The sequence below is a fragment of the Nannospalax galili genome, unplaced genomic scaffold (assembly GCF_000622305.1).
Source record: "Nannospalax galili isolate Female #2095 unplaced genomic scaffold, S.galili_v1.0 scaffold698, whole genome shotgun sequence".
Classification (NCBI taxonomy): domain Eukaryota; kingdom Metazoa; phylum Chordata; class Mammalia; order Rodentia; family Spalacidae; genus Nannospalax; species Nannospalax galili.
In genome coordinates this window covers 4183121-4197766 of record NW_008341886.1, presented here as the reverse complement: position 1 = coordinate 4197766, position 14646 = coordinate 4183121, and the positions used below count along the sequence as shown (strand labels likewise).

Sequence of the window (14646 nt, the reverse complement as noted above, 5' to 3'; positions counted from 1 at the left end):
AAAACATACAATTACTCAGCATGTAGCATATAGAAGACACCAGACAGACGGTTCCTGTGAGTCATTCCAATTTCACTTAAATACATTTTGTGGTAATAATGCTCATTGATTGACAACAGCAAAGTTTGTCTGTATCTCTCCCTCCCTTTTTATTGAGAAAAGCATGAAACGATGTTAAACATTTTACCGAGAGAAATCAGCAGAAGACGTGTAAAGCAGCTATTTTATATTAAGCTCATAGTCTGTCCCCTCAAACTTAAAATGTTGAGCAGATAAAAACTTCTGAGATAGAAAATTTATTGAATTTTCATACATTTCATATAATATGTCTTAATCATATTTAGTCTCCATCCCCTAACTGCAGCCCCCGCCCCCATAGCCTGCCCACTGGATATCATGCATTCTGCCATATATCTTAGGGCATGTCAAGTCACATTTGTGTACCCAGAGGTCCCTTGGTATGACTTCATCCACTGGAGCCTGGTCAGCCTATCTAGCACCACTCCTTTAAAGAAGACCACCTCTCCTTCACCCAGCAGTGATCAATTGACAATATGAACAAATGAAAACTAATACTGTAAGTAACTGATGCTTGGGAAAATCGAAATGTAAAAACTTGAACCTTTTCATAATCCAGTTTCTTCAGGGTCCATAGGTTTTATGCTTTGGAATGGTGACTTAATCAGAACTGGAAGAACTCAGTTCTATCGCTAACCAATGACTGTCTCTAACAGTCATTTAATCGGATGAGATCAGGATTTTGCCTCTGCCGGTGGGGGCAGGAACCCAGAGCTTGATCATTACTCAGCTCTGGCCCTGGCTACCTTGCCTGCCCCAAGGCTCCATGCCTTCCTCTCTGCATAGCACAGTGGTCACTACCTAGGTAGGAGATGACACATCTGACATGGGACAGGGTGCCTGGAACTTGCTGATGCTGAACCTTCTGCCTGTGACACTTGTGATGGCAGAGCCCTGGCAGTGAAGGCAGCCACAAGGGAAGGCTGCTCTTCTTTGTGCCCTACCCAAGCCCATGTGTCACAGCACGGCTGCGGGCAAGACAGGACCTCTAGGGAGTAATTCACATTGAATGAGACCAGAAGGGTGGGGCTCTGACACACTGAAAACGAGGAGGAAACAGTAGAGAGGTATGCGTGGCTGTCACCTTGGTCTTGAAAATACAGTCTCCACAACTGTGGGAAAACAAGAGGCTCCTTTGAAAGCCATCCAATCAATTCTTTTTTGATGAACATACTTGCTGGCTAGACAAACAAAATCAATAACTGCATCACTAGGTCTCCACATCTGAACGTTGGACATGAGATGATTCACAAAGGCCATTCTAGCTTCAAGATTCTGAGTGACTGAAAGATGAATGGACATCAGCTCTGCCTCTTTTCCCATCTGCTATGACCACATTCCACCTTTCCCAAAAGGAAGCCTCACCATAGTCGCCAATTAGCGTTCTAATTTTGTTTGTCCAGATCCATTGCTGTGCCTCAGGCCCTATACATTACACTGTTCATTAGGGATCAGAGATGCTAGGGACACAGAAACCACATCATTAGTACTAATTGAAGCCTGGATTCCTAGCCTGCTGCAGAAGATGGGCCTTTTTCAGTTCAACATCAGGCATCACAGCTCACAAAAGGCCCCTCCTTTTATTTCTTTACTTTTTGGTCCAGGTGCCGTAGTTAACAAAGGCTCTGGTCTACCGACATTAGCTTAGGTGAGATTGCGACTGTACCCAGAGGCCAGGAGACTGCAGTTGCACTGTGCACCTGGCCAAGGTTTAACTGCCTCCAACTCTCTAAACTGAGTTTCTACATCCACTGTCAGGTACGTATAAGGCTTTCTGCCTTCTTGTTTGAGGATACCCAGAGTGCCCTCTGCCCCTGAGATTACCTGGAAGTTGGGGTTGGGGTTGGGATAAGGCAGCCAGGCCGAGCGAGAGTTCTCTTGGTACTTGAAGGGCCCATTGAAGGCCTGTGAGATGGCGCTCAGGTTGAAGACACACACAGCTGACGCGGCAATGCTGTTCCTAGAGAATGAGAAGGAAGAAGGAACATGATCAGAGCCCAGCAGGGACCACTGACCTCCATTGGCTGGCACCAACTTTAGATGTCTGAAGCCCAAAGGCGTCTACATATTCCAAGAAGATGGTCAATGTCTGAGGCTCTCCTATGGGTTCCTTCTGTAAAATAAACATTTAGATGTTGAAATAAGGATGGTTAGCAGATGACTCTGGCCACCCTGCCAGCGGGACTAATTCACTCAGCTACAACAGGGACAGCAAAGGATTCTGAAAAGCTCCCTGCTTCCTGAATTTTAAATTAAGGAAGAAAAAGACTTTGTCCTCAGTGGACGGAGCCACCTGTCAGTCTTGCATGGCTCCCTTGATTTATCTGGCTATTGTAGCTGGCAGCCGGCCAAGCTTTTTTTTTTTTTTTTTTTTTTTTTTCTTTTAAATCTCCAGATATTTTTTTTTTTTCTTTTTTAAAAAAACATCAATGTTCCTCTTACTGTTTTTTTTTTTTTTTTTTTTTTTTTTTTCCTATTAAATCTCCAGATATTTGTGTTTGTCATTCTTTAAAAAATAATCAGCTCAAAGTATTTTGCAAAGAGCACCTGTCAGATTCCTCTCCTTTTTTAATTTAAAAGGGACTGTAAATACAAAGGATCCAACAGAAAAACTTGACAGAGCACCAACATACAAAATTTTGAAGTCTTAATTTAGAATTCAGGCTCTGCCAGAAAAGTTGTAAGCAGAGGCTTTGGAAGGTCAGTGCCCTTTGACCAAGCACCAAGACAGCAAAATGTGGTCTGGTGAGAGCTGCATTTCAGGCTGAGCTGTGGTTCTCAAAGGGAAATGACGACCAAAGGAGGCCATTTAATGTATTTTACATATTAATGCTTTGAGCCAATAATACATCAATACAAATCAGCATTTTTCCTATATCATAGGAGGAAAAAAATAATCACAGAACCTCCCCTGAAGCCCCTATCAATTTTGTGTTTGTTCATTTGGTAAATGACAAGTAGAGCAGGACCCTGCCTGTCCTTCAGACTTTCCTATTTCCAATACACGTAACCTGTGAGAGGTAAAGGTATCCACAGGTAAGAAAAGGAACATGAAGCTGGCTCAAGGAGATCAGACACCTGGCCACAGATAGGGGCAGCACCCTGGCCAGTTTAGCTCCAAAGACCAGGATTTTAATTCTTTGTGAGAGTGGTCTGAGAAGTGGATGTTCTAAGACCATGACAAAGTAAGCTGTGTTTCTTCTGGGCTCCCAGCACTGAGAACAGGACCCACATGGAGCCTGGGGGCCAGTGCAGTGGTTAAAAGGAGTGTTGCATGGTGTGAATTGATTCAAATTGCTCCCATATTCTTCTTTTCTTTATCTTTGGGGAAAAAGCATGAAAAATCATTAATTCAGGGAGGAAATAAACTTTGGGCATGTGCCTGGACTTTGGTAACAACCCTGGAAAACAGTTACACTGGACCAAGAACAGACACAGGATGCCCTGGGTGGGTCTCAAGCCAGACACATGACAGATGGCGGAGGGTCAATAGTGATAATATCATCGCTAGACTTCTCCTTAGCACTGGCAATCACCATCTATTTTCTCATGTATAGATCCTAAATCGATCCTGACTTTCCAAACAGACAAATAGGTTAATTAGCCCATAACACAGCTATAGAAGGTAAAGTTGGATTTTCACTGCTATGCACAAAGGCCCCCAAGTCCATTCCCTGCACCAACTTGCCAGTTGCCTCTTGGTGAAAGAAGGACCGCATTTCTCTTCACTGACTCTGAACGGGGCTGATCTTGGCTGTGGTGTCAGCTCAAAGGCTCCCCTGAAGTCCCAGTACTTGCTGATCTGGACCTCCCTCCCTGGTTTGGGGGCAAACACTTCTTCCCGCCCACTCTCTTTCCTTACATGACCCTATTGCTCCTCCATCCTTGTTCTGTCCTCCCTGTCTTTCTGGGGCAGACCAGTTTGCAGGAAATATACACCTCATTTCTCCACCAAAGGTGGTGAAGCCAGCTCAGGTCTGTTAATTACACTAACCTCTGAATAAGTTCCTTAAAATTGGGATCAATAGCAGGGAGTTTATCTTGGAAGCACATGTATTCCATCCTGCCCTCCACCAGAAATCAAGGAGATCAAGTAGTTCATTTCATACTTTATATTATTGCCTAACTTGTTTACAGCCTAAGAGAAAGAAAAAGATGCCCAGGGACCGGAGAGATGTTCAGGACTAAGAGAGCTTACTGCTCTTGTAGAAGACCAGATTAAGTTTCCAAGGTCAGTATCAGGTTGCTGACAGCTGTCTGTTGTCTCCAGTTCCAGATTAGATACCCTTTTCTGGCTTCTGTGGACATGTACAGTCACATGATATATATAAACATACAAAGGTACACACACACACATACACACACACATAAATAAAAAATTAATTCTCTCCTCTCAAGGCTCAGGTATCATTGCAGAAGAGGGTTAGAAAGAGGTGGTAGATGAGTTCAAGGAAACTTGTCTGGACACCACAGGTAGTTGCACATAGGAACCTACAGCACTTAATGACAGTGTGCACAAGACCTGTGCAAAATTAAACATAAGGGGTCCAGCATGGATCGGGGAGGTGGGCAAAGAAGCTCCAATCCTGGCTGGGGATCTATTGGCAGTTGATAAATGATGGAAGAGGGAGAGTCAGTTTTCCTTACTGGTGTGACACCTGGGTGGGTTGACCAGACTCCAAGGGATAGACCCATACCCAAGAGGACTTGGGAGACACAGATTAGACTATATAGGTCTTTAAAAAATAATAGAGGATCTAAAGTTGGGGTTGGTAAGGTAGAGATAGAGAGGGCTGAATCTCAATAAGATCGAAACCTTGTTTGAATACGATCCCAGTCTCCTCTGAATATGATCAAAATGCATTAATGTGAAGTTCTCAAAAATCAATATTTTTTTATATATATATTTAAGATACCAAGGACTGACTTTGTGAGAACAGCAATAGGGGAACTTACAAATCTGCTTCTAAGTGAAGTAGAAGTTATCAAAAAGTTCTTATAACTCTTAATCTCGTTTGAAGAGCGGTACAGCCAAAACCTCAGAACCCCTGAGTAGAGCGCCAGTCCTGAGAAATCTTTATCTGCACATATTAAACTACTGGATATATACAGCAGCAGTGGTGACCCACGAGGTTGTTTAAAAAGACTTTTTTTTAATTTCATGTGTATGAGTGTTTGACTGCATATGTATGTGTATCACATGCATACAAGGTCTACAAAGCCCAGAAAGGGCATCAGATGCCCTGGAACTAGAGTTATAGATGGCTGTGATCCACTATGTGGGTGCTGGGAAAAAGTGGCAAGTGCTTTTAACCACTGGGCCAGCTCCCTAGTCTGGAGCCACCAGGCTAGATACCCAGGAAGAAAAGTCAAAACTAAGCCAGGAGAGGGAGGAGAGCTGGGACACACTGTGAAACTGGAGAATGGCTGAGGACATTCAGGAGACAGGCGTGACAGGCGTTCTATATCTGAAAGGAGTTGCATGTTGGGTGACTCCTGTCATGGTAGGCATCTCTGCTCTAGGATAAGAGTTTGATGCACTCTCTCTTCTCTCTAAATGGACCCATCTTGGAATGGCTCAAACATGGTACTTATGAAACTTTTGAAATTGGAGTTTCTGCTGCTGTTATTTTTGGCTGGGGATGGACAGCTGAGTAAGCCAAGCTCCCATTGTGTATAAAATTGATGTCAGCTGAGCAACTGAACATTTATCTTGTGCAGCCTACACTATTTCTTAAACAAGGTTTTGGAAAGAAAATCAAGTTTAGAAACAATAAATCGATGTTTTATGAAAAAGAAAATTCTCAAGGAGTGAAAATGACCTCCAGGGTTGAAAAGTAGATCTACAACAAGTAGGGCCCCAGTGGAGGCAGCTGGGGGTGGGCCTTCCTTCTACCGCTTTCTAACTTCATATGTGAAAGAAGACAGTGTGGTAACTGTTTTTGCCCTGGGAACATGAACACTCACCAGTAGTGGAGAACGAAAGGCTGTGGTAAGTGACTGTGGGAATGCCATTCAATGTGTTCACTGTAAGGCTTCTGATACCAAAGGGTAAAAAAGTAAAGTTGGGGCTCGGGGCATGGCTCAGTAGAGGAGTCCAAGTGTGAGGAGTTTGGATCCTCAGAATCCATGTAAAAGCCAGGCAGATGTACAGCCACCTGTAATCCCAGTACTTCAAAAGCAGAGGCAGGGGATCCCCTGGACTGGCTGGCTAGCTACAATACCCAGAACTGCCTAGTCCTGGTTCTGTGAGAGGCCCTAGCTCAGAGAATAAAGTAGAGAAGCATGGAAGAAGAGATCTCACATCAACTTTGGCCTCTACACTCATACATAAACACACATACCTACCCGCACACATATACACATGCATGCATATACACAAAGCATGCACATACACATACAATGCACACATGCCACCTCACATACACACACAAATGCAAAGGTGAAGTGATACACGGAGCAGAGCACACATCACAGGGTAACTCACTGTCCAGTTTGTGAAGAATGAAAGTTTCCCAATATGCAAAGCAGCCATCAATAATAAAACTGGCATAAGCCCCCGAAAGCCAGGGATATAGGATGCACATTCATCTGCTGAGCACCACGCACATCCATTTTGAATCCTTTAGCTTTGGACACAATTGCTTTATTTTTGTCTAAATTATTAGGTCTCCTAGCTGGAGATCTGAGCCAGAACACATTCGGGAGAACCAGAGCTGGCCTTGCTCATGTTGTAGGGACTGTATCTCAGAATGTGCTCTCTAATTCCCAGGCAGGCAGGGGTGTTCTTGTGAAATCTTATCACAGCCCACCAGCTAAGGAAGGGAGAGATCGATGCGGGATCATGAGTGAGTCCACCAAACTAAAAATGAGAGTGCTGGAAACTTCCCAAGCCAAACAGTGTCTGCTCTGCCGTTATGAGTATCTTCCCAAAAGGAAAATAAAATGCAACATTCCCAGAAATATTTCAAAAGTAAAATTGACACTTAAGCAATATAGGTCCAAGTGAGATGCTTTCTAAACAATGGAGCAAAACACACATATGGGAAATCACAAAGTGTGTTTCACATGCAGACATTCGGGCAGGAATGATCTTATCTGAAAGATCCAACTTCCCAGACAATGTGCTTTCATTATGCACAAACGTATGACTTTGCTACCGAAACGTACATCTGTGAGCACTGATATTTCACACAGTATCCTGAACATACTCAGAAAGGGACAGTTTATGATAAAATAATTTGATATTACTAGAGCCTAATGACTAATCAAATAAATTTTTTTGGATTAGCTCTCCTTTCTTAATACAAATTTAACAGAGCAAGTACTTTATCTAAGATTTAATTCATACTAAAAGACTCCTTTTTGTCATTTTTCTGGCTGTGAGCCCAGGAAAACAAGAAAGATTTCCTTTAAAGCAACTTTTAACCCACAGAAGTCAAAGAACAAAAGACTCATTTAGAAAAGGCAAGAGACAGGGAGAATTAATACGTACACATTGGTGGTGAAGATGCCGTAGAGCAGATCCAGCTCCGGCAGGAAGAAAGTGCTCTGCAGCTCGTTGTAGTAGAAGGGCACCTCGCCAGGGCGGGAGCAGTTGAGGCGTGCCTTCATGAAGGTGGTCCAGGTGTCCTCCAGGAGGAATCGCCCTCCAATGTCATTCTTGCAGACCCTGGCTGCCCTGGAGAACACGGTCTTCCCACAGTCCTGCTCCACAGCATTTTCTCGGAAGAAGAAGTAGGTGAAATTCCCAATGTCATAAGAAGATACAAAGTTTGGTTCTGGAAACAAGAAGAATATATCAACGTCTACATGCCATTCCTTTTTGGCTTTTCCTGTTTTATCTGTTCACTGTTTCTTCAAAGGAAACATGGTTTGGACAACACCTCGTTCTTAAGGGAAACACAAGTGCCCTGTAAGCTGCTTAATGATCTATGCTTCAGGGAAATAGTCATATGAGTAAGTGTAAGTACAGGATGAACAGCAAAGGTTCACAGTAAAAATTAGAGTAATAAACATTACAGCCTTTATTCCAGGGTTTGAAGGTCTCTTCCACACGCTTCAGAAATATAGACAGAAAATGGGTTAAAAAATAGAATGTGGTGGAAAACATTGGTATCTGAAGTTATACTTGTATATAACACAGTGAAACTCTTGCACACATGCACATAACATAACGTAAATTATATAACCTTAATAAGGACCTTAAAATGTTTGATGTTTTGTTGTTGGTAAAAACTGAATCAAAAACTCATACTGCAAGGTTAGTGCTCTAAATCAGCTTTAGCATTTGCTGTTACCATGGTGACCCTGTAACTGTGACAATCAAGCCTTATTTTCTCATTTTTAGGTCACAGGGGATTCTACAGAGGGAAAATGAGGGCTGAAAAGAACCTAGAAACTTTACTGGATTGTAATTACCTGAAATATAGGAATTTAGAAGTGATAAAATTACAGCAAAGCCTTTAATTAACCACCAAGTTTGTAAGGAATTTAGGAAACAGAAATATACACGTAGTGCTGAAATCATTATCTTCTTAACATGGGGATTGAGGTCAATGATAATAGAGATGACATGTTTTCCCACACTTTTATGTCCTAATTCTTTTCTCTGAAAACTCTATTAACTAATAACTACTTTTAATTCTCACTCTTTTATTTATGCTCAAGAAAAAGCAATTCATTCAACCAATTTCAGAATTTCATGATGCAACTGGGATAATTACAGTACAACCTTTGATGTTCACAATTAATGGAAAGGTACACACAATGGCTGTATCTACAAGGACACAATTTCAGGGACAAATGCTTTGATAGGACAATTCAATTGGCCTTGTGGTTTACCATATCTGAGTGACTGCACTAGTGAGCACACTATTGACAGGATAACAGAAAATAGATCTGCCTGCAAGGTAAGTCAGTATGTTAATAAGACACACAGGCCCATCTAGGAGCTAAAACAGGCACAGAGTTGGCACTGACCCTACTTCTAATATATCCAGCAAAACTGTGAGTACTTTTCTATCCCTTGCCTTTCTCTCTCATTAAAAATACTTTAAAAATAAATAAATATTCCAAATAGTATCTATTCTGCTTTTCCATTAAGCTCTTTGGTTTGTTTGTTTGTTTTTGAAATTTTATTTATTATTCTTATTTTATGTGTATCCGTGTATTGCCTGCATGTAGGTAAGCGCACCCATGTCCTGCAATACCCATGGAGGTCAGAAGAGGCTGTTGGATCCCCTGGGACTGGAGTTACAGACAGTTGTTAGCTGCCATGTGGGTGCTGGGATTCAAACCCAGGTCTTCTGCAAGAACAACCAGTGTTCTTAACCACTTAGCCATCTCTCCAGCCCCAAGCTCTTTGTATTGTATGTAGGTTACTTAAGTGAATCAAATGACACATGGAGACTTTGACAAGGGCCAATTTTAATTTCTATACCATTCAGCATAGTGTTTTAGGTCACTATTTCTTTAACCTGAACTAGAGACATTAAAAACATACAACAATATTGTATAAACACATATGAGATGGACACAAGATATATGTATAGTTATTAGACCTGAAGGATCCTGAAAGTTCATGAAATCAAGGTATGTAAAGAACATAATTGAAATATTGGGGAACTTTTTAAGCTGTGCTTACTAGGAATTTCCAAAAGAATTATTTTCAGAAACAGACTCCAGAAGATATGGGACAATTATAAAACTATCTTTAGTGTTTAAATAGTCACTCCTGTGTCTAAGTCTTCAGAGAAGGCACCTAAATGATTTAAGAATGGATCCAGTACCCAGGTTCATAAGATCAGATTACAGTTGAGGGTTATGCTAGGAAAAAATCCAATAAAACACCATCATCAGTAGCAATAAACTGTGCAAAATGGAGAAAATAAGGTCTGGAGAAATGGCTCAGTGGTTAAGACTAGGTGCTTCTCTTCCAGAGGATTGGAATTTGGGTCCCAAGTGCCTGTGTGGGGCAGCCCAAAACTGTCTGTAACTCCAGCTTCAGTGGATGTAATGCCCTCTTCTGGATTCCACAGGCACTGCACTCACACATGCACATACTCACTCATACACTGACACATACACACAATTAAAAGTCAATCTTTTTAAAAGACAACATAAAATGGAGAAAATAAAGAAGACATGTGAAGAGGATGTGGCCCCCCCCAGGGGGAAGGGATACCATTGCCCAGCTGAGAAGTGTGAGGCATGAGGTGGAACTAACCAAGATTTATCAAATGCCCTAACAAACAGTCATTTAGTATGGGGACAGTTTGAAGAATGTGCTAAATAGCAGTACACAAGAAGCCTTGGGCAGAAGAATAACCACAAAGGAAAAGAGGATCAGTCATGGCTTCTTCCATTTGGGTCTATAATAAAAACAGGTGCAATCTGTGATTAAATGCCAAGACGCCATGTAAAACCTAGATATGGCCAGCTGTGCATTCAGGAGCAGATCCCGGTGGATCCTACGAATTCACGAGCCAGCTTCAGATTCAAAGAGAGACCCTGTCTCAAACGAAGGTGGAGAACAATGGAGGAAGACACACTGGATGTATTCTTCCAGCTGAGAGAGAGAGAGACAGGCAGAGAGAGAGAGAGAGAGAGAGAGAGAGAGAGAGAGAGAGAGAACTGCATTTTTGGTTGACATTCTTGGATGGAGAGCCATAACCTTCAATTGCCAGCATTTGCTTAGACAGTTTAGCATTGATTAAAGAAAATAAATGATGGTGGATATGTCATTTCTAGCTAGCTACTAGGGACAGTTATGAAGGAATCAGAAGAAAGAAAACGGCAGAGGGAAGTGGTCAGTAGTGGGGTGATGTATTCAACAAGAATAGTATTGAAAGGGTTTGACCAGCTCTAGAGCTAAAGGTTTAAATGGTGCATCTGCTGCCTTGGAGTGCCTACGAGTGACCTCCAGGGGACTATCCATGTCCATTTTCTATGATCACCCATGCAGATTTCCCAGAGGAGAGGTTAGGTTGGCACAGAGCCTCTTCCTTGCACAGAAAGCCTCCACCACATCTCAAGCCCTGGACTTGCGTTACAAGCCAGCAGTGGGCATTTCAGATCAAAGTGCTCAGGCATATTTTTCCTTTTTGTTTGAGAAAAGACAGCTTGTGTTCAGTATGTAATATCTGTTGTTCTCTAGTTCACCACATTGAGCAGGTCATGCTGGTCAGGGAGCTAAGCTACTTTGGGAAACAAGTCCTGCTGCCCTACAGTGAACCTTGCTATGATGATGGGTCCCACACTGTGTGACCAGCTGTTAAATCAGGAAGTTCCACTTCTTGGAGAGCAAGTCTTGAAATTCATCCTATTATTTTTCCAAATCTAGTAAAAGTGCTGGAATAGTTGTTAAACAGGCAGTCAAATATCTCTTGTATTTCCAGATACAAATCTGGTGGAAAGGGACACCTGATTCTCACCAGGCAGGATAATAAGATTTATATTGTTTTTCTTCCATTATTTGAGTCCTGTCTATTAAAATGCAATTCACTACAAAATAATACCAAAGAGCCAGGGCTAGTGTGTGAACACAGGGAGGTGGAGGCCTACAGGTCACTGGAGGCTTGCTCATGTGCGCCTGTGGCAATGGTGGTGGTGAGCCCGGGACCCATGTCGGCTTAAGTAAACAAGGGCCTAAAGGGGAGGTGAGAAATAGGTGTCGGGCCAGCACTAGATTGAGAACTACTGGAGACTGATTGTTGCTGGGTGAGGAAGAATGTGACTTATATACGACCACTGGATGGGCTGACTAGACTCCAGTGGATGCATTTACACTGAAGGTCATTTGGGTACAAACACCTGAATGAATAGGACTCAGCATGTATGGCGGAGTGCATAGGGTTCGATGGGGGAATGGGGGAAGCATAGATGGGGGAGGGGAGTCTGGATTTGAGTGGGAAATAGTGTATGAAATTTAAAAAGCTCAATTAAAATTTTCTTTAAAATTGTGATTCTACATATTTACACAATAATGACCAGGAAGTCAGCAGCACTAGGAAGAGACTCAATGGAAATACACATGAGCAACGAGAGAAGCACCAACATTTGAGCACCAAAATCAAATACTGAGCGTCTGCAGGAAGCCTGCCCTTTCCCACTCCTTCCTTCCAATGTCCCATGCGAAGTAAGTTCAAGTGCTTTGGTCAGGGGAAGACCACTGCACCGGTAGGTCACTGACACAGAATGGATGAGAACTGCTGCTCAAGACAGGAAAGAACTCCATTCTTTTATAATTTTACAAAATTCTTACTGGAACCATCCATGAAAAAAACCACACTAAAAACATAGTTAACAAAAGCAGGCTTGACATGATGGGGCCTGGAGCCCATGTGAATTCAGCAGCGCTGGAATGAACTGTGCTGGTTGGTTTCTGTCAGTTTGACACAAACTAGTCACGTGGGAAGAAGGAATCTCATCTGATAAATGGCCTCCACCAGACTAGCTGATGGGTGTGTCTGAGGGAGCATTTTCTACTATTTATTTATTTATTTATTTATTTATTTAATTTTATGTGCATGTGTGTTTGCTGCACATGACCCATGTCATGCAATGCCCATGGAGGCCAGAAGAGAGTATCAGATCCCTTGTCATGTGGGTGCTGGGAACCAAACCCGGGTCTTCTGCAAGACCAGCCAGTGCTCTTAATGCCTGAGCCACCTCTCCAGCCCATCTCTCCAGCCCACTTTTTTGATTACTGGTTGATGTAGGAGAGCTCAGCCCACTGTGGAGGGTAACATTCCTGGGCAGGTGGGGCTGACCTGTGGTAAAAAGGTAACTGAGAAAACTGGGGTCGGGGAGGGGAAAGGCAAGAGTAAGCAGGGCTCCACCATGGCCTCTGTTTCAGTTCTTCCTCCAGGGTCCTGCTGTGGCTTCCTTCAGTGATGGACTGCTAACTAAAAGTGTAAGATGAAATAACCCTTTCTTCCCTAAGCTGCTTTTGGCCAGTGTTTGATCACAACAGAAAACAAATAGAAAAGAGCCATTGGCATCTGACATGCTTTGTCATCCCATGTGGCAGTAGAATGCACGGAAGACCTGCTTTACAGGGCTCCAGGATTAACGTGACTGGCACCTCGTAAGGACACAAAAACGATAGCTATTACTATTGTTCCATGATTTATTCTTACTGTTCCTTTGAGACTGATTTATACTTGACATAATAATAATGATCAAATATATTCTATTATATATCAAGCTTAAAAGGTGATCAGAAATTGAGAAGCATACATGTAGCTAGGCTGCCTTTTTAAAAACAGTAAACGATTTTGCAATAAAGAAAATGCATTAATGAAAAAAAATCTTTACATATGACAAACAGCAGGCCAGGGGCTTATACCCTAGTTTGTGTCACTCACTATAAACCCATTTCCATGTCGTTTGCACCAGTCTGACCCTCATTACTCTTTCCTTTGTTTTCCCTTTGTCACAGTGACAACGGAATCTGATGTAGAAGCGTCCACAGTTGAATTTCATTTAGGTGCTTATACAATTCAAATAAAACTAAAATTCTCAGGTAAAATACAGATAGCCTATCCATCTATCCATATCTGTTTGTGTGAACAGGTGTGTATGTATGTAGGTGTGTGTGGTGTGCATTTGTATGTTTGTGTGTACATGTAGTTGTGTGTATGTAGGGGGCATGTGTGTGCATGTAGGTGTGTGCTAATCACATACATGCAGTATATGCATGAAGTATATGCATATATGGCTCAATACTTCCACCTACTGGCTGTATGAACTTAGTCAATTTATTTAACATTATTTTCCCTGATTTCACACGGCAAGGAAGGATACCCCACGTGATACTATTGTGAGAATCACTGTCAATGCAAGGAAGTGCCAAGCACCTGGCGAGCAATCTTCAAAATACAGGCCAGAAACTGCGATTGTCTCACAATGCAGATCAAATAAACGTGCACATCAGTAAACAGATCATGTGTTTCTACTCAACCGTGTAACTCATTAATTGTCCATTCAGCATAACAACTCAGGGCCCTTCATTGCTTCAAGTCACTCAGAGTCAGACATAGTGGCCAGGACTGTGTTGCATACTGTTCTAGCTTGTTTCTTCATTTCTGTGACAAAACACTCTGACCAATACCAACTTGGGGAGGAAAGAATGTATTTAGCTTACATCTTCCAGGTCACAGTTCAAGGAGCCCAAAGCAGGAACTCAGGGAAGGAACCTGGAAGCAGGAGCTGGAGCACAGGCCATGGAGGAACTCTGCTTACTGGCTTGCTCACCTGGGCCCTGCTCAGCCTGCTTTCTTATACAACACAGGCCCACCTGTCCAAGGGTGGCACTGCCCACAGTGGGCTGGGCCCTCCCACAGCACTCAACAATCAAGAAGATGCCCAACAGACATGGCCACAGGCCAGTCTAATGGAGGTAGTTCCCCCCAATTGAGGCTCCCTCAACCCAGGTGTGTCAAGTTGACACTAAAGCTATCCAGCACACACACTGAACCTTTAAGGCCAGCTGGAGCATGCCTCCCTCACCAGGCCTCACTGACCAACTCCTGTACTGCCCTGGGAATCCTTGGTAAACTGGTG

General features: G+C 42.7%; 1 protein-coding gene across 4 annotated transcripts in view; it reads right to left on the bottom strand.

The window, feature by feature from the left end:
- Positions 1-14646, bottom strand: part of Sema5a (semaphorin 5A) — a 487535-nt gene that overhangs the window by 136488 nt on the left and 336401 nt on the right. For all 4 annotated transcript variants that reach the window (XM_029565663.1, XM_008837641.3, XM_029565665.1 and 1 more), the window contains 2 exons: positions 7574-7859; positions 1903-2038 (listed from right to left, as the gene is read on the bottom strand). In XM_029565663.1, coding sequence (XP_029421523.1) covers positions 1903-2038; positions 7574-7859 — 422 coding nt within the window. The remainder of the gene's footprint in view (positions 1-1902; positions 2039-7573; positions 7860-14646) is intronic.